Source organism: Arachis hypogaea, chromosome 1, assembly GCF_003086295.3.
Source record: "Arachis hypogaea cultivar Tifrunner chromosome 1, arahy.Tifrunner.gnm2.J5K5, whole genome shotgun sequence".
Classification (NCBI taxonomy): Eukaryota; Viridiplantae; Streptophyta; class Magnoliopsida; order Fabales; family Fabaceae; genus Arachis; species Arachis hypogaea.
This window is the reverse complement of record NC_092036.1, coordinates 110,920,112-110,941,616: the sequence shown is the minus strand read 5'-3', so window position 1 is coordinate 110,941,616 and position 21,505 is coordinate 110,920,112. Positions and strand designations below refer to the sequence as shown.

The window sequence follows — 21,505 nt, the reverse complement described above, 5'->3', positions numbered from 1 at the left end:
TGTGGGTTTTGGAATATTTTTTATTTTACTCTAGAATTGCATGAACCAACCAATTCAAGTTCTTTCCAATCTTAACTTTTATGTGGCTAACCGAACATACCAAAAAACACTTGACAACATATGTAGAGTATTCCATATAAAGTATAATAGGAATAGTAGTGATCCTTCATCACCTGATGTGGTAGTGCTGTCTGGGTCTGAACCATCTAATCATGAGTTCTCGTCAGACGATAATGAAGATACAATAATGGAAGGTCTTGATCCTCATAATCCAATAAAACTGTCTCATGTCAGCCATTCGTCAGTTGAGTTGAGCCAAAAAAAGTTATGAAACAAAAGAAATGTCTAATAACAGGTAATGTTACGTAGAATTTTTTCTCTTCTGTGTTAGATTTTAATATTGTGGTACATAGAGGTATATTTTACTATGTTGACTAACATGTTTAAGTATCCTAAACCAGATACACTCCATATGTTTACTATAAGAAGGCCTTGACGCGTTCGGACTTGAGTGCAACTAGATTGGCAAGTTGATCCCAAAGAACTCATTCATTTTTTTAACAAACTTGTGAAATATTGGTTGTGTATTTCTTATTGATTATATAGAAAAAATATCCATAAACACTAACTATGATTCATTCACTGCAGTACCTGTCCTCTAATTTTGCTACGTATCTTAAACCATCTGGACATGGTTTCGTCTAGTAGATCACCGGTCCACCTTCCAGGATAGGAAAGAATGTATTTTTTTTTCTACCTACTGAGGAGTGAAGGAAGAAATTCAGAGTAGAGGTTCGGGGTTGAATGGAAAGAATGTTGTCAACTGTATAAGTTAAAGACAAAGGACAACATTATCTTGAAGCTGGTCTCCCTACCAAATCGACACATAGAGTTGGTGATTGAAAGATTTTAAATTCTACAAAAATTGGCCTCTTATCTATTACTTTATGGAAACACATATTTTGGACTATATCTTGAATTGTATTGGACATATTTTGTTTTGTTATCTATAAGTATGTGATAATCGATGTTTTGAATATGATACATAATAGCAACCTAAAGTTGTATTGCACATATTTTGTTTTGTTATCTAAGCATATCCATTATATTTTCACTCACTGTAATATAATGCATTTCTTACTTTAAATTGAATAAACTTCAGAAAATGAAGAGTGGTATTTGGGTGTTTTGAAAAATTACATAATATGCAAATAAGGGGTTTGATATTAACTTCTTGTTAATGTAAGGCATTCAATTTGTGTAGTTATTTAAAGGTCACTTACTCAACATAAAGTGAAAAAAGAGAATCAGGGGTCCTTGGCACTAACATAGTGGATACACCTATTATTAAATTTAGAAAAGGTTACTTAGTTAGCCTACTAACTAAAGTTTGGTAGAGTAAAAAACAACAACAGAAAGTACTTTTTTTGGTTCAAAGGCAAATCATAAGGGAGACACAATAAGATATTGCATTACTTGTGTCCCTTTTTGCTTCTAATGTTTGGACAATTCAGCTGACAAATTATTGTGAGACATGTTAATTAATTCTTTAATTTGTATATTATTAGTAATTATTTAATTAATTTGTAACTGCCAATCCATTCAGGTTCATTATCCCAGGCAAGGTGAGATTTTCAAGTTACAGGTCCAGAGTATGCACAAGAAAATTCTTCTTCTCGTCTCCAAGTTTCTTCCTTTTAGGGTTCGTTGGCTTAGTGTCTATTTCTTTGCCCAATTATAAATGGACTCTGACGAGGATAAGCATGACACCAATAACCTTGAATCCCTTGACGATGATTACTATAGTGGCGGCACGGAGGATGCTGCCATGAATTAGTACAGCGACTACGATCACAATGCCGATGATTACTTCGACGAAGTTGATTATCCCTAAACGCTCAAGTCTCGCCGCCCTAAGGTGTTTTTTTCCATTCTATTCCCAATTTTTGTTTTCTGATTCTCAAATATTAGTATTAATTATATCAGGGAATGTTGTTTGATGGAATAGTTTAAAACAAAAGAAAAATGATTACTTTTTTATTTTTACATAATCGAGATTCATAGCTGTGATCATTTATTGAAATTAACTGCATTTTAGGTGGCTTGATTATTGTTTTTCTTAACTCGCAATTCTTACCTTTATTCATGAAATATATAAAAATTGTAATGATGCTACAATTTTTAGCTAAACCCTAATTTATGGTGACCTTCTGTTTTCTTTCAGCAAAATTTTACCATCTTGAAGGAATTAGATATACAACAAAGATAGGAGGAGGACATCACTATGTAGCTACAGTTCTTTCTATATCAAGAGTTGATGCCAGCATATTACTTTGCCATTACAATTGGTAAATTTAGTTGTTTTTTGAGTTTTATATAATACTGAATTGATTGCCATTTTAACTGGGATTTATTTACTTACGATTACAATCCATCACACCATGTTGTGTGTTTAAAAAAGTTTATATTTTGCTTATGTTGCATTTCTTTACTGCTTATTCTATCCTTATGTAAGGCATGTGCTGGTGTTACTAGAGTGTTAGTAAAGTGCATGATACATGATTTGCTTATGAAAATCAAGTCGGCAAAGCAGTTGGCTTGTTGGATAAGTCAATCATTGGGCATACTGATGCTAGAGAGGTGAGATATGGATTGTTTGGGTTTCACAATTAGTCAATAATTCTGGTTGTATTTTATTTTCTTCCTTTGCTCTAGCTTCATTCGTATTTCATTCTGACCCGTCTTCTTCTCTGGCCAGCTTACTTGTGGCATCTGTTTTAAAAATCATCCATGTGCTAAGATAGAGATGGATTCTTGTGGTCATCCTTGCTATCTCTCGTGTTGGTAGGGTAAATCTTGTATGTTGTATCTTGTTATTTAAAATAATCTGGGTATTATGCTTAAAGCCTACATTTTGGTTTTGGCTTAGTTTACTATATCCATTTTTTTTTGTAGCTATAACATGGCTAAGTTGCTTTGGATGATCTGTTTCATGACTTTTTTTTATCTAACTATTTTATTTTAGTATTCCTTGGTTAATTTCTTCTTTCCACTCTATCTTACACATCTGTTCTATTTGATATGCTAGGATATATCAGCACATTCATCAGTGATGGCCCTGGATGTTTGATGCTGAGATGTCCTAATCCAACATGTGGTGCTGCTGTTGGGTAAGATATGATTAATCAAGTAGCATCCAATGAAGATAAACAAAAGTATTCTTGCTACCTTCTTAGGTTGTATATTGAAGACAATAAGAAAGTATGCGCTGTATACAGATTTTTGGGTTAATCATGGTAAAAGGAAATATTTTTTCTTATTACTTGCAGTTGAAATCTACATATCTATGATTGGCTTTGTATCATGTCATTATGTTTCATAATTCTTTGCATCTTGAAATAATTGTCAATGACATGTAAAGCTTGTTTGGAAACCATTTAATATAAGGAAATGATTATATTCCCTTTAAAGCAAAGGAAACCTTTATTAATAGGAAATGATGCGTTTTCTTATTAAACCAGTCAATACCTTAATAGTGTAGAACAAAACTATCAAGTCTGTATCATAAGAAAAAAATATTAATTTTTTTCATTAACATCACAATATAAATCATAATTTATTTCTAAGACACTCGTATCATATCCTTTGATTCTAGAACTTGCTCTTTCTTTCTACTCAAATGTTAATAAAACTCATTTTTCAACCTTTGATTTTAGAACTTACTCTTTCTTCCTACTCAAATATTAATAAAAACTCATTCTCAAAGTGACATAACTTCACAACTTTTTTCCTACCATTTTGCAAGCAAACTTCATCTTTTTTTCTTTCAACTCCAATGTACTTCTTGTTTTCTATTGTTTGGTAGCTTCATCACAATAAGAACTGAGTTTTTTTCCCAATCTTTTTTCACAAAATTCTTCTAAATTATCTAAAAATAATAATATATAGGTTACATAACTGAATTATTCATATATGACATGCTATAACTATTATGCATGAAGAAGAAATAAACATAAACTTAAATAGATATTTTACTAATAAATTTAAGATACAAATATTTGAAATAAAAAATAAATATAAGCTTAAATATTATGCAGAAGTAAAGCTTAATTTAAGTTCTAACTGTTTATTTTAATTAAAGGAAACACAGTTACAAGTTTGGTAACATTTATTTTGCTCTCTGTTATGTCTTTTTTTGTCCATATTATCAAGAGATTTAAACAGCTATTGTGGTTAAGGGATTCAATATGAAAGAATATATATTGCATGAACAAAAAAAAAATAAAACATATACAAACTAGAATGCTTAAGGCGTTTTCTATTTGATTGTTTGTACCTAATTAGAAAATATGTTGACTTCATGCAGATAATGGTTGTTATCTTTTGGCAAATTTATCAAGGGTTGAAAACTACTTTTTTTTTTATCAACTTCTGGGTGAATGGAATGGTTGAAAAAGTCCTTGGTATAAATATAAATATTTGTTGTCTTAGTTTTTGCAAAACTGTGTGCTGGTCTCTAAAAATCACTCATTATGGTAGTTTCTATCACTATCACTATCACTATGATGATTTCTAAAAGTGTGGCTTTATGAATCATTATTATACACCTAATGTGATTTTTTTTAATTCAACTACAAGAGTATGATATAATTATTAAAGTTAAGTCTTTTATTTTTACACAATTGTATTAATCGCTATCTACAAATAATTAAGAAAAGGGTTTAGTTAATATGTTTTTTTCGAGACCATATTGTGTTAATTGCAAAAATTTTAAGTGTAAATATTAAAAAAATCATACATTTCTTTTTTGTTCATTAAATAAAAGCATTTAAAATTTGTTATTGATAATAAACTTATTGTAAGTTCCATGTTACAATATTAATTAATATATTGGATGATTGTTATATTCTATCATTTTACTTTAATATAGTGATAATTTTTTGTTCTAAATATTAATATAATATATAATTTTATTTAAGATATGTTGGTTATATTCTAATACTTTTTATTTAAAAATTTTGAAAATACAATTGCATAGGTTATCACGCTAGTACTATAAGCTATGTGAGTTAGTTTGTTTCTTAAAACAAAGATGATTCTTTCTTTTATCATAAAAATCTATTTTTAATTTGTGTTTTCACAACTAAAAAAACACTTTTAGCGACTAGTTATTTTTTTAACAGCAATAAAAATAGTCGTTAATATATTTACTAGCAATTAGATATTAGTAGTCTTATGTTTTGTCGCTAAAAAATTTTAGCAATAATTATATAATTGCCAGTAAAAATCTTTTTAATTACCGTAAAAAATATATAATTGTCATTATAACATAATAATAACGACAAATATATAATTGTTGTAAAAACGTAACTTAAATAAGACATATAGTAGTAATTATATTACTGTCACTAAAAATACTTTTTGTTGTATTGTAAATTTTGTTAGTTGTCATTCCAAAAAGTTGTATGTTAATTAAATATTAATTTGAAGCTATTATTTTTTATTTTTTAAAATAATTTTAGAAGAAATAATATAATGATTGATGACTCTATTAATGTTAAAAATTTAATAGAAATTTTTATTATAATTTGATTTTTTTATTTATCTTTAAATTATGATTAGATTTGTACATATTATTTTTTATTATATTAATTTTAATTAATTTTATTATTTAAAAAATAAAATAAGAAGTTAATACATGAGTTAATCCGGAAGCCCATTAATCTGCCATAAACATTTTAGATTTGTCCCTTTTTGGATGGACTTTGGCGAAATAAATGACTAGCTTATTTTGCCACCTAATGATGAAAAGAAACACTTGAAGACCACAATTGATGAAAAAAGTAATAAAATTTTGTGTTGTGTTGATTAAATCTCACAAGTAATTATGGGATAGTGTTTGGAGCGTCAGTAATTAGTGTAAACATTGGGCTTTATATACTTTTAGAAATGCTATTTGTATTTTTTATATAATTTTTGTAATTTTTTATATGATATAAAAGATTAATTTTTTTTATCTTCTTTCACTTTTTATCGATCACTTTTAATAAACCAAAAATATGAATATGATGCATGTAACATTCTTTTATATTTTTATACTGCTAACTAATTTATAATTGAAATTTTGTGTTCACCTAACATAATTATTTTTAAGATATGCAAAAAAAATTAATACGAGAAAATATTTTATAATATAAAAAATAATTTTTATTAAATATTGTTAGCTAATATATAAAATATTAAAATAAACTTTTAAAGCTGATCTTTTTTTTGCTGTAAAAAGGTTATACTTTTGCAGTCTTATTGTACATCCAAATTTTTTTTACAATCAAGTTTAACTAAGTTGGTCCAAATCCAACAAAACTCACTCACACAACGTGAGCGTGAAATCATACACTTCTTTTTCTATGTGTTTTTACCTTTTTTTCACGTGATGTTTTTGCCTCCTCCTCCTTCTATTAGTGCTCCTATTGATGCATTTTATTTTTATTTCTTCTTCTCCTCCTCTTCCTCATGTGTTATTGCACTTTTTTTCTCTTTTTCTAGATTTTATTCCACTTAAGAGAGTGAAACAAAAATACTTATGAAAAAAATAAGAAGGAGAAGATAAAAAAGAAAAAGATGAAAAGAAGAAGAAGCAGAAGATAAGGAGAAAGAGGAAAAATTTTGAATTGTGCAGAATTTATTAGAAAAATAACAACAAAATTTCTTAACAATAATCCAAAAAAATTTTAATTTTGTGTTTTTGCGATAAAGTAGAATTACAAACAGTAGTTCTCTTTATAGTGTTGATTTTGTTATAATTGTGCTAGTTTAGTGTTATCTAACTCATGTTGATGATTTTTCGGGATTTAAATTTACGTGCATGTATTTTTGTGGTTAATTGAGTCTTGTTTGTGTGATTGTTCTTAATTGAATTCGTGTGTCATCATCATTAATTATTTTTATATCATTTTGAGTTAAATGTGTTGTACTTACTGTTAATAACTTGGATTTGTTATAATTAGATCATATAAGGTCTGGTGTCATTTTAAGCCATATTCTTCAGTTTTTCTGATCCAAAATTGATTTGGATATGTTTGTGTGGTTGATTGAATCTTGTTTATGTGCTTGTTCTGAACTGAGTTTTTGTGTCATTATCATTAAGTAATTTCGGTGTTATTCTAAATTAAATGAGGTGCACTTGGTCTCATTGATTGGGATTTGATGTAATTAGGTCATACAAGAGAATTGTAGTGATTCTGGTGTCATTTAAGTCATATTCATGATTTTTTTTCTTAATTTAATTTTCCTTCCTATTTGCGTTCCTTATTTTAGCAAAAAAACTTGCAATTTTAGAATAATCTTTGTAGAATTTTTTAGCTTCTTTAAGTGTGTTGAAAGTTATCCCAACCTTTGGCACAAATTGCTCATCAACATTACACAAAAACTGCAAACACATAGAAAAGTATAAGCACGACACCATTGTAAATCAACAACAACACTGAAACTGTTCATACTCGTAATTAAAGAATTTCATCAGCTCATTGCTAAATGAAAAAAAAAACATAAAAGTAAAAAATACCATAACTAATTTCATTTAGCACTGAATATATAGCATAAGAACCAACAAAATTAACCACAAAATCATATATCAAAGTAACCACAACAAATACATAGCACCAAAATTAATTCTACCTTGCACCAAATTATGTTTTAAACAACACCATAACTATCATTAAACATAACAAAAATAGATTGATCGAAAAAACAATTCAAAATTCTTAGATTTTATTCAAATTCAAATCCTTAATTGTCAATACTGATTTTCACAAAGAAAAATAAAATTATTCGACTTGTATCCAAAACTACTACACGAGCATCAACTACTCACAAACTACATTAATCAAAGAAACGAATCAAACCTCTTCAAGTTGATTCGATTCAGAACAATGATTGAATTCACCCTGGTTCAACTGATATGAATTTGTATCATACATCGTTTTTGAAAACAAAACTACTATACGATTCTAATTTCACTACTTAATTTCAAAAAACAAGAATCACTACAAAATAACTTAAAATTTGATCGAAAATAAATTTAGATTAAAAACATTGATTGTAAAAGGAAAAATTTGTAGAGAAAAAGAGGAAATTCACGGAGAATGCAGAGAAATTAAGAAGAAAATGAAAATACAATGAAAAAATCGTTTATGTTAAAAATCAGTTACATATAGATAGTGCATGAACGTAAAAGAGATTTTAACAATTTGATTGGACTTGATTAGATAATTCACTTATTGTAGAACATTATTGATACTTTTGTTGGATCCCTAATTATATAAGCACTTGTTATATTGTAGCAATGAGCTTGTATATTATTTATTAATTTTGTTATACATTTTTTCAAATTTAATAGATAGAATAAAATAATGAGAGTAATATATAATTGTAAGAAGAATTAAATCTCAAAGTCGTCCCTGAACTTACAGTCGAATCTCAATCTCATTCTTCAATTTGCAATTGTCCTAACTTTGTCCGTGATATTAACAATATTGATTCACGGTCGTCCTTAAGGTACTTTCTGGTGACGGAATGATGATTTGATTGGACGGAGACCACGCTGGAAGCCACGTTGGACTGATAAAACGTCATCGCTTCATTTTTGGCACCTAAATAAAATAGAAACAACATCGTTTAAGGTATTTTTAGGGGTTTTAACATGTTGGGGTTACTGCTCTCTCTCTCTCTCTCTCTCTCACACACACACACACACACACACACACACACACACACACACACACACACACACACACACACACACACACACACACACACACACACACACACACACACACACACACACCACACACACACACACACACACACACACACACACACACACACACACACACACACCACACACACACACACACACACACACACACACACACACACACACACACACACACACACACACACACACACACACACACACACACACACACACACACACACACACACACACGAAGTCTTTTCTTTATTTTCTTCAATGACGCCACTTTGAGAAGGGTTTTATTTGGTGTTCTTTCTGAAGGAAAGCAACCACACTGGAATCGCCTCATCTCTATCGCAAACGGAGTGGTCTAGGGAGAAGCATTTTGACTGATAGAGGTAACCAAAATAAAAAAGAAAAACTAAATAGCCACTGCCTACTCCATTTTTTCTTAATCGTGGATTTTTCTTCGTTTATTCTGCATTGTTAACTCAGTATCCATTCGTTCATCTCTTTTTTCCATTTGTCTGTTGTCTATGAATTTGTGTTAGGGTTTGCTTCTTGTGATGTTTCATCTTTTTGTTTGTTTTTGTTTGTTGGGATCATGGTAGCTATGATTGGAATGTACTGTAAATAGAAGTTGTTTTATATGTAGTTTATTAGTTTTTATGGCGGGTTATAATTTAGGTTAATTGTATGTTCTTGGTTGATGGTGTCTCACCTTGGTTTTTCTTTTTTAAAGATTATGATGTTGATGATGAATATCATGATGATTCAGATGCGGCAGATTCTTGGTATTTGAAAAAAATGAAGACACTTCCTAACTCAGAGGATAAGCTAGGTGAGGTTGATGTTGACGAAGCGTTCCCTATTTTTAAAAGTGGTAGAAGATTTGGAGAGCTACACCTTAAGGTGGGAATGAAATTTAACACAAAACAAGATTTTAAGGAGGCTATGAGAGAGAACTTCATATAGGAATGATAAAGAAACAATAGAATAAACAAGACAAGAATTGAAATTGAATAAAAAAAAGATAAATTATAATTGAAATAGAAATAAGGGATAGATTGAAATTGAGTACAAAGAGAATCACTCTACTTTCTACCCAATTTCTTGACGCAACAAGAGAGGGACTCCTCAACCTAACTTGTCAACGCCATAGTTTGGAAATTGAATCGAAGGGACTCCTCAACCTTCTACTCAATTCTCCGATGCAACAAAAGAGGACTCCTCAACCTCAATTGTCTGCACCATAGTTTCATCACGAAATCAAAAAGGGGTTTTGAAACCTCTAAATCATTCTGTGCTACGACTACAATAGCTAAGAAGGTATTTATAACCTCTTATTAGGTTAAAACAAAGAAAATCCTAAAGACCATACACATAAGGCCCAATTTAATAATTAAATAAACAAAATCAAAATACATTAAATTAAAACATTCTAAAAATGTAAACTAATATCTTCTAAATAACACTTAAAATCTTCATATCACGAACATTTGAAGCGCGTATTATTCTCCTCCTCTTCAAAAAAGATTCGTCCTCAAATCTTGTAGGTGAAAAAAAATATATAAAAAGGACAATAACTACAAAGAAGATAATTTTTTTCTTTTTGTTTTTTTCTTTCCTTTTTGTATTTTTTTAAACAATAATGAAATGTAAACGGAAAATAAGAACACAAGAACTTAAAGAAAGATGCGACAGACACTGGATTCTCTCTTTTTTTTATAAAAGAAGAACATATATAGGTTAATAAGAATTAATCTAATACCTGAGCTCAGTGGCGGAACCAGAAATTTCATAAGAGGGGGGCCAATTAAATATAAAATATAACAAAAAATTAACAAAATATGATTTGTAGCATATATATCAAAAAAGTAATTATATTATATTATATAAAAGTCAATGTTCAACTACATACTTTAAGATTTTGATATTTTTAAACTTGCTCGACGATGCTTCATGGAACTAAAATCATCAATTATCATCTCTGAAGTGAATTTTGAAGCAATTTCCTTTTCAATATATACAATCATACAATCTGCTAAAAATTCATCTTCCATCTTGTTTCGAAACCTTGTTTTAATAATCTTCATAGCTGAAAAGGCCCGTTCAGTTGTTGCTGTTATCACAGGAAGAGTCAAAACAAGACGAATTAATCTATCAATTAAAGGATATATATTTGATTTTCCTGTCTCTGTCAATTTTTGACACAATTCAGCAAGAGTAGACAAATTCTGAAAATCTGGAGCTTTAACCACATCAAGTTCATAATGTTGTAACTCATAATCCAATTGAATCTTTTCTTGCTCAGAAAAATCTAAAGAATAGAAATTCTTTACAAGATTGCATATGTTGCAAACACTGAATAACTTGAAAGCATCTTTAGGATCTAGAGATGTACTCAGTATGAGGAGCTCGGTTGCTTGCTCACTAAATGAGTGAATTGTTTTCATCTTTGACATTTTTAACTTAACTTGAACTATCTAACAAAAAAAAAAAACAAAAATAATTGCATATATATTATTTTCTTAAAAAAAATATTAAACCTATTGAGCAATAACAAATAATTTTAGAAACACAAATATATAATAACCAAAAATAAAGTTATTGATTTACCTGATTATTTTTTGTTCCAAGTCTCACAAAAAAATAATTCTATTGAGTTTCGTCCTCACTTCAATCTTTGAACACTGTCCATTATAAAAAAAATAAATTAATTATTTTAAATAAATAATGTAAATAATACTTGACATTGTCATTAACTTAAAAAAAATTGAAATATACCTCTTTGAATCTTTGTTGTGCATTCAATGGTTAATATTTTGTTGTTCACTTCTCTTCAATGGTTTTTCTTCATATGTCTTGTTTTGGTATGGAAAGAAAATTAGAATGAGAAGAGTAGAAGACCAAAAGTTTGGGAATCACTAAAAGAGAGAGAAAAGTGGCGCTATGCCTATGATAGTTTGAAACAAATATTTGAAAAATGTACTAGGATTACTTTAATTAATAGTATGGGCTTGGGCTAGTATAATAGAACCATTTTTATTAATTATTAGAATGGGCTATTTGTTAACAAGAGCAACAATAATTCAAATATCTAATACATAATGCAGTTTTTAGTTTTTTTAATTTATAAAATTTTGTAATTTATATTTTTTTTAATATTATATATAAAAAAATTTAATATTATTAATTATTACTATTTACTATTTTTTTAAAAAAAATTTGGGGGGGACCATGGCCACCTTAGGTCCCCCCGTGGATCCGCCACTGCCTGAGCTCTGATACCAAATGACAAAGAAATAAAAGGATAAACAAGACAAGAATTGAAACTGAATAGAAAAGATAAATTGTAATTGAAATAAAAACAAAAATGGATATGTTGAAATTGAGAACAAAGAGAATCACTCTACTTTCTACCAAATTTCTTGACGCAACAAGAAAGGGACTCCTCAATCTAACTTGCCAACGCCATAGTTTGGAAATTGAATCGAAGGGACTCCTCAACCTTCTACTCAATTTCCCAATGTAACAAGAGGGGGACTCCTCAATCTCAATTGTCCACATTATGGTTTCATCACGAAATCAAAAAGGGGTTTTCAAACCTCTAAATCATTCTATGCTACGACTACAATAGCTAAGGAGGTATTTATAACCTCTTATTAGGTTAAAATAAAGAAAACCCTAAAGCCCATATACATAAGGCCCAATTTAATAATTAAATAAATAAAATTAAAATATATTAAATTAAAACATTCTAAAAATATAAACTAATATCTTCTAAATAACACTTGAACTCTTCATATCATGAACATTTGAAGCGCGTATCAAAGAAGGTAGGAGAATTCGGTTCAAGAAAAATGATAATGTAAGATGTTAGACTTTACGCAAAAGTGAAGAATGCTCCTAGGTTATTTATGCCTCTAGGGACAGTGAAGATGTTTCTTGGCAAGTTAAAACTTTTAATGATGATCATACCTACCTAAAAGAGATAAAGAATAGATTGACCAACAGAAGGTGGATAGCAAGCAAGTTGGTTAAGAAAGAGAATATATAAAGAAGCAGAAGACCACCAAGCTGAAGAGGATATATAAAGAGGGTTCTTGCTGCCATTGTGGTGGTAAAGGTCACGACAAGAGGAACTGTCCAAGAAGAAAGATGAAGATGAGGCTACAATTGTTGTATCTATTGCTGCTGCTGTTTCATCTGGTGAAGCTGTTGCAAGTACTGAGAATCAACCTCCAATTGCTGCAAATGAAGTCTAAGATGAAAGCAATGCTACAGAGATTGAGCTTGCATTGACATTATCCAACCTATTGTGTCAAAAAAAGAAGACTCTTAACAAGTCTTAAATATTGTTCTCGTTGCTTTGTAGCTCTCTTTTGAGCTAATTAAATATTTTTCTATAATTGTTAATAGGTTGCCACAACTGATGTGCATCCCCAGGCTAGGCAAGCAAAGCTCCCCCCTAAACGAAGACATCCTCGTACCTCAATTATTCCACCACCACCAATTGCATCAGCTTTAATTACTCCACCAGCCACGACTGCTCCAGTTTCAAGTACTCTACCACCACCACCCATTCTTCCAGTTTCAAGTACTCCCCCACCGACAAGTACTCCTATTGATCCAATGGTTAGTGCATCTGAAGCTACCGTTTTAAAGCTGAGCAACTTCATGCGATTTGTACCAACTCCAAAATTTAAACACTAAAAAAGTCCAAGAATTGAACTTATGCATCAAGATATTTTTGTTGTGACATTTTGTTTTAAATATTTACCTTTAGAGTTACTGAGTTTTATATCTATGTTAGGGTGTATGTGTTTTGGTTCTTATTTAAATACTGTGTGGTATGTTTTTTGATGATGTCTAATTTAACAAAGACAAGTTTGAAAACATTTTACTTGGTGTGAATGTTATTAATGAATATGTTGGTTTTATTATTGTTTCTTAGCTTTGTTTTTCTTCGATTTTAAATTACAAATTGGCAACAACAATAAAAAAACAGAATATTAGTCATTTTTATTCGTCTGTTCATAGGATACAATCATAACCATCACATTTAGGTTTTCTATTACACAATATCCAAATTGAACTTCACCACTTTTATGCTACACAGACAACTATCACAATTATTAACATAATAACCAACAACAAATAAAATGCCACTTTTAAAGTTCTAACTTCATATTTCAAACTTCCAATCTTTTAGATAAATTTTATTTTTCATTCCTGTATTTTAAATCCAGGATCAGCTCTACCAATTACTTTTTCTTCATGTTGAACTTTGTCAGCCCATATAAAAAGACCACATTATTTCTTGCCAACACTTTGCAACCACATTTCATAGCCATAGAGAAGAAATATTACATATTGAAAGAGCACGAGACTAGCTACATACATTAACAAAAATTATTTATATTGTAGTTTAAACAACCATAAAGTGAATTCGCATTTGTTCCTTCCCATTTGAGACAAGTCAGCTACCATACCCACACATCTCTAAAAGTTATTTATGAATGCTTCTAGTGGTTCTCCTCCCACAGCTTCCCTCAGATCGTCGGTTGCTACATCTACCAACAACGTTGCTGCCTCCACCCATCATACCCTTTCGCAACATGCCTAACAACGGCAGAGAAGAAGAAGGATAGTAGCTTCTAATATTGGACGCAGCTTTCTTGAACTCAAATTTGGATTAGGATTATAAACTACTACATGGACTAAATTTAGTTAGATAGTAATAATAGCCATGTAATATAGTCATTGATTGTCCAACGTGGCTTTCCTCCATACACGTTATCACTCTGTTCATGAATATTCATACCTTGGAAACAGCCTTGAGTCAATATTGTTAAGATTGGGGACAAAGATGGGACAATTACAAGTTGAAGAATGAGATTGAGACTCGACTGCAAGTTTGGAGAGTACTTTGAGATTTAACTCTTGTAAGAATATGAAAAAAATTCAGAAAGTTATATGCTATTAGTGTCCTAGCCCTTAGAAAATCTAAAATACAAAAATACTTTTCTATCTTTAAATTAGTGTCCTTTTCGAATCAAGAATGATCCATTCGTCTTCCAATCTTTATAAAATTTTAAAAAATAATATTTGTAATATATTGGTGTATAATATTTTTATATTAAAAATAATTTTTAAGTTTTTTATTTTTAGTTTTCACTTAATTAATGAACTAACTAAAAAAAGAAAAGAGAAATATTTAGTTAAAACCTACAAAATGAGTTTACCCAATTTTTTTTCTTTTCTTTTTTTTTTCTTCTTGCCAACAACTATTTTTCTTCTCGCTGGAAAAAATTTGGGTGTAGATTTATCAATGACAACTCAAAATATAAAGGGGGCATAGGAAAAGACGTCTATTTACAGCATTGGTGGCACGTGCCATTGTCATGTGTGGCTAACTATAGTGTTGATTCCCATTTTGATTAGATAATGTCAATTATTTATTTATTTCAGACCCTATAGATCACTTATTAATTGTCTCTATTGTACATACATAATAGCAAGATGCTATCCAAAAAAAGAAAGATGAAACTATTTAAAAATGGAAAAAGACAAAACAAAGAACAGAAATTGAGATATTGAAGGAGATTTTTTTGTGTAAAGTATAATCAATCAAATCAAATGAAAGCTTAATCCAAATCAAGGAGTGTGAAATGTCAATCTTATCCTCGTCAATGATGATCACTTGTTTGGGCCATAGACCATAACATACACAATGATTATTATTGTGGTGTGCTGTAAGAACAAGACAACTTGGAAATAGATGTGCACTTTCCTGCATAAAGCAATTACATGGTTAGTTAACACATTCCATTTGTGCACAAAAAAATAAGCCAATAGTGAAAAAAATCTCTCTATCTCAATTGGCTTCAACTCATACGCATTCATCCTTAGCCCCATTATTCACTCTCATCATGTCAATTGATACGTGGAGGCATATCATTGGCTATTGAGGAAAAGGAAGGAAAACATAACCTCGTGTGAAATGGGTGAAGTGAAATGCCTTTTTGGATTGGTGTTGTGATATGGAAAAAAAGGATGACATTAAGTTGTTGCCACACCTTCGAGAAATCCAATTCAGGATTCTTCAGCCAAATTCATTGGACCTATGTTCTTCAAGGGAAGGGAAAATGTTACATCTTACTTCTATTATTACGTATTGCACGTTAGTGGACTCATTTCATAAAAATCAAATGAAAAAATTTAAGATGAAAAGACACAATATTTAGTTTAAAATTTTAAGATAATAAATTAATGAGTTGCTCGTCTTATAAATTTTTTTTTTATGTAAGACTAACTTTATATACTCCTCACACTTACACTTGTAACATTAACAACATCCTTAAATATACATAAAAGTTGATTAGTCTGTATTTTATGATCTGCGAAAAATCAGAAAAGAAATACATATTTCTCATGATAAAAAGTGTATGTATAACCAACTCATAAAGAAAATGGTATTTAATATGTGGATTCTTTTAATTGACGGGATTATTCATCACAAAACTTCCTAATGCTAATAAATGTGAGAAATGTTTGATGGAAACAATATCATGTGGTTACATTTGTCCATACTCAGGTAAGTTAATGCCAAACATTTCATTTCAATCTTAATCTACTAAGGCACTCAACTAAGAAGGGTCAAATAATTCTAGAAGAATTAGAGTCGATTAAGATTATTATCTGCCCCATTTTCTTAATATGCATTCTAATAGGGAGCTGGATCTGACTTAGATAACTATTTAAGCTTTAAAAAAATTGATATTAGGCACAGCATAGTTTTTTCTCTTATTGAAAATCACCTTTAGATTTTACTATATCTAATGAATTCTCTACCAAAAATCCAAAATGACTGCGAAATTCTCATAGTCAATATCGATTGAACTATGAAAAAATTAATAATAAATTCCACATCAAAGATGGAATATAAACAAATTCCTCATCGTCACACCTAAGACTGGATATATAGAATAGGAAACATTTTAAGTGCAGGAATACCGGTGCACCAGTTGTTTTAACCGTTGATCTGAATTATAAAATATATATATAATATATATTAATTAAAACCAACTGTTAAAATAATTGGTGCATCGGTACTCTCCAAAGCACATATATAAATTCTTTATCATATAAAAATTAAGTAGATAAAACTCAATTTTAAAAACAAACTAAAAGGTTAGGATTAAGGCCATTATGGCCATATCCCTAAATTATGTGAAACTTATTATGATGATAAATGGTCTTCCGTTAACATAATTTTGAATAGAGAAAGCATGCAACCATACATGCATGCATGTTTCCATTGTTGGCACTCGTCTAAAGTTTGAACAATGGTTAATCAGAGTTAATTTTTAACAAGTGAGATTCTCTAATATATGTGGATGGTCTGATATTTTTGTGTCCTGTAAACTGTGTTTGGTTTTGAGAATAGAATAAGGCAATATACTAAAAAATAGAACACAAATAATATAAACATAAAAATTAATATTTTTATATTTTGTTTAATAGTAAATTGAATATAAGATAAAATAAATAATAAAAAATCTAATTTATCTCATTTTTTTTTCATACAAAATTTAAAATAAAAAATAAAATAATAAAAAATTGATGATAATAAAAAAAAATAAAAAATAAGTTGTATCTTCGTTTAATATATATATGTTCTTCTCGTTAGAAATAATACAAAATACATTAATTCAATATTTTAAAACATAATATTTTTATCTATATCTTATTTACTAGATATAATTTTATGTTTATGTATCAATATCTCGTATAGGGAATATGAAAACACGCGTAATATATATATACACACACACTCTTGCTTACTTTCTAGCTTCCATGCAATTTCCAAATTCCAAAGAAGCTCAATTAAAATCTCTTCGAAATCGGATTAGAAATGATTCGCATTTGATACGATGGAGATGTGCCAGCTCCCCAACTCTTGTGTATTCTCAACTTATTTGCTAACACATGAGAATTGAGATTAATATATTATTATATAGTATTATTATTATTTCAATGACAATGACCTTTTACGATGAATTCGATTCTCCATTACTCTTATCCAATATGTATATGTATATTCCCTCCTATGGCTTATGGTGATAACGGGAAGATCCTCTAAAATGACAAAAAGTTTTTAATTTCAATTATAATCACTTAAGCTCCTGTATTTTTTTTTTTTTTGTATGTGTGGATTTTGTCTTAAGGTCAAGTTTTCTTTTGTTGCCTTGTTATATGTATATGAACATCCTATTAATAAGGCATGTTCTGGCCCACTTCATAGTTGGGCTTGAACTGAAGCTTAAAATAAGGAGACTCGCAGCTGAGGCCCAGCAAAGTTGGCATACCTGTCCGCCTCATACAACGCTGCATCCGGGTTCAAATTCCAGCTGAGGCTGGTTGTTGGTTTAAGAACCCATAAAAAGTATCAATTGTGTGCCGTATGAGCTTAAAATAGATTATATCCCTGCCGAATAAATGACTATTGTGATTAACATTAAAAAGAAAGAGCTAGTCTGTTTCCAATTAAATGGATTGATGAAACCAAATTTAATGTGATTATTCACATAAAGTTCTTTATGTGAAAATAATAGTTACAAAACATTAGATAATTTAACATAGTTGAGTGAATTGCTTAAATTTAATTAGGCATGTGTGAAAGGAATTTGCTCATTCTATCATACAACAAATTTGCTAGACTTTTTTAAGTTTAGATAGTTCACAAAAACATACAAGACATATTAATAATCATAAGCTTAAATTTAATCAAAATTGTCTCTGTCTACAAGCTTAAGACCCCAACTCATATCTTCACAGTGCCTCACATGAGGAACAAGTTCACCTGTGTCAATTCCTCTCTTAGCCCTGCAGTCATAGAATGGAGGAGCATGGAAACACGGTTCCATCGACATGGCACGCCGGCAAGGAGGATTCGGAGCAGTTCGGTTCTCTGGCTTGTAGAGTATCCAAGGCTTCAAGCCTCCAAGACCTTGAGCAACATATCCAAAAGTAGACCAAGAACTAGTAACCAACACATCACTCAAACTTAAGAGGTACATTTCTGCCCAAGCTTTTTGGTTATGAATCTGTTTCTCGGATTGTTGATGTCCTTCATGGCTTGGTTGGTAAATTCCAACAACTTCTCCTGTCACAGTAGGATATTCCCAATACATGTCCCTTACCTTTTCAAAATAGCCAGCATTTAAGGATGTCATTAGCACCGCTTTCGATTTCGGTGTTTCTGATGGACTCACTATGTCGTCTTCGCGGTTAACATCCGGCAAGAGATTCTCCTTCAATGTACAAGCTAAGATTTGATCCAATACATGTTGGAATGGGCCAGGATCTGTGTCGAACACTCGAATTTGTATGCCAACTCTTTCATTGGCATTGGCTAAATAAGATTCATAGTATCTTACAACTAGTCCCCACACGTTGTTTGTTGGGTGGAGTAAGTATCTGCCCAAGAAGTGGAAAATTGTTTCTTTGTTTGGGAATAGGTCCTTCAGTTCCTGCTCGAAAGACGGCATCAAGAATAGAGATGGAGTGAAGTAATTATCTGTTTTGATCAGTAACCATGGTACTTTCTTGAGGAAATTTTGTTGTTCATCACAGAAGAAAAGCTTGTCTTCATCATCATAGTCATGGACTAGATGAAGGTAGAGAAAAGACGGCGGCAAAGTTGAACTCGCAACCGAGTTGTTTTTCAGCATTTTTCCATAACATTGTTCAGATTTCTGATTGAAACCATGAAACTGACTTTTGAGAGGAAAATCAGGAGGGAGAAACCAGGACACTTCTGGGAATGGTTCACAAAAGAGATCAACCATATCCACTCCCGGATCGACCAGCAGAACTCGGTCCGTAAGGAGAGCATAAAGAAATGTAGAAGCTAGGGTCAATATCCTATTCCCCAATCCACTAAATGAAATCCACACAACATATTTACAAGGTGAGGACTTGGAAAACTGACCAGACCTGAGTTCTTTCACAGTTTTGTTATAAGCTTCGGTATAAGGTCCACATTGTTTGTGTAGAGCTTCATATTTTCTTAACCTAGAAACAAGGTAAGAAGAAGGTTTAGGTGATAGTCCTTTGTGATAATTGGCTGATTGATACCTGCTGAGACAAGATCTTTCATCGAATCCATCGATTAGAAGGCCACCAATCAGTTTATCAATTGGCTTCTCAACAGAATCAGAGGAAATATTGTTCACACCTTCAAGTCACAGAACATCAAATTCCATTACTTAACAATGAATTCAAATAAATAGTAAAGCACTAAATCACAAGAAAGACAAATTTTTGGACATGGATAAATCAGTTCATTGAACTCAATGATGAGTTGAATTGAACATTTAGAAAGAGAATCAATCAAATGTAAGAACCCTAAAAAAGTTAAAATCTTGGCATCATAGAGTACCCTAGGGTAACAGTAGTGAAGTAAAACAATGCTTATACTTTCTGAATCAAAGTTCCATTTTGCTTAGAAAATTGAAATGCACCAGGCTAAGAATAAATTAAGCAAGTTAATCTTAAACCAAGTAGCTAACACAATGAAACATTGGGAATGATGAAGAAATTACCTTGTTGCTGAAAGACAGTAGTAGTAAGAGTGGGTGAAGCTTCTAGAACAGCATCAGAGGGAGGGTCTCTAAGAACAACAGAGAGTGAGAAGAGCACAGAGAAGAGCATGAAAGAAACAAGAAAGAACCCCATCAAACGCATAAGAGGGAGAGTAGTAGTATTATTCTTCTTCTCCAAATCTGAGGACAGATTCAGATTCAGATTCTTCAATGCATCATCAGTGTCACCACCTTCTTCCACATTCCTAATTGTAATGAGCCTTTTCATCACTTGCACATAGAAAGTTAAAGAGTAATAGGTGTGGTTCTTGCTTCAACAAGAGACACTGAACAATGATCTAAATCCAAAACTGATTAACTCATACATACAGTGTTGCTGTGCCACTAAGGTTAAGACATAATTTAATAGAGTCATTTGAAAAGAAACATTATAAAAATACCAAATATACATTAAAATATATTAAATACAAGCACATATAAAATTAATTACATAATTGATTCTTTATGTGCTCATATTACTTTTGTAATATACATCATTTTTGGATGATTTTTGTTTTCTTTAATAAGAATTAATAATACAATCCTAGTGTTTATGTAAAATTGGCTGTCGGTGGCTCTATTATGTTAATGTTACCTTCCACTACCAATCGCCATTATTTATGGCTATGTGTTGTCCGCCTCCTTCAATTTTAAAATAAAATAAAGTTTTTCATATAATGTCTCAATGACCGTTTTTTTTTTCTTTTGGTATTCTGTGAGTCTCACATTTCATGAATTAATTAAAGAATAGGAAAGTATTAGAGATTAATATCTATTTAAAATATAATAATTAAGCAGTTCAGTACACGAGATTTGAAGAGTGTTCTCACTAAGAACACCTAACTCTAAAGTTTCAGAGGTGATAACACGTTGTCCGCAATGAATAGTGTTCCTTCCATTAAAATGAAAATACAAATCCATTGCAATGTATTGGCTTTTGCATAAAGAAGCCTCCAAAAATTGTCGACTATCATCCAAAAAAAAAAAATTATTATCCTTTTAGCAAGACTGTTCGCGAAAATAACATCTCAGTGGACGAAGTAGTTACAGTGTTCCTTCAAAAAAAAGTGTAGAAGTGACGGCTTCGTTGGTCAAATTT

At 30.6% G+C, this 21,505-nt stretch overlaps 1 protein-coding gene and 1 long non-coding RNA gene across 2 annotated transcripts; both read right to left on the bottom strand.

The window, feature by feature from the left end:
* Positions 1-10,602: 10,602 nt before the first annotated feature.
* On the bottom strand, positions 10,603-11,875 carry LOC140184044 (uncharacterized). The gene is made up of 3 exons (XR_011880687.1): positions 11,543-11,875; positions 11,375-11,448; positions 10,603-10,877 (listed from the first exon to the last, which is right to left on the bottom strand). It is a non-coding gene; the product is annotated as an uncharacterized lncRNA (long non-coding RNA).
* Positions 11,876-18,437: 6,562 nt separating this feature from the next.
* LOC112710124 (galactoside 2-alpha-L-fucosyltransferase) lies at positions 18,438-21,082 on the bottom strand. The gene is made up of 2 exons (XM_025762237.3): positions 20,368-21,082; positions 18,438-20,000 (listed from the first exon to the last, which is right to left on the bottom strand). The coding sequence occupies exons 1-2, from the start codon at positions 20,633-20,635 to the stop codon at positions 18,544-18,546; spliced, it is 1,725 nt and encodes a 574-aa protein (XP_025618022.1). The 5' UTR covers positions 20,636-21,082; the 3' UTR covers positions 18,438-18,543.
* Between the last annotated feature and the right edge of the window lie 423 nt (positions 21,083-21,505).

Coding starts and splice junctions, on each gene's coding strand:
- LOC112710124 (XM_025762237.3), bottom strand. CDS start 20,635: ATGAAAAGGCTCATTACAATTAGGAATGTGGAAGAAGGTGGTGACACT. Junction 20,001..20,367: donor TACTGTCTTTCAGCAACAAG/GTAATTTCTTCA, acceptor TGTGACTTGAAG/GTGTGAACAATATTTCCTCT.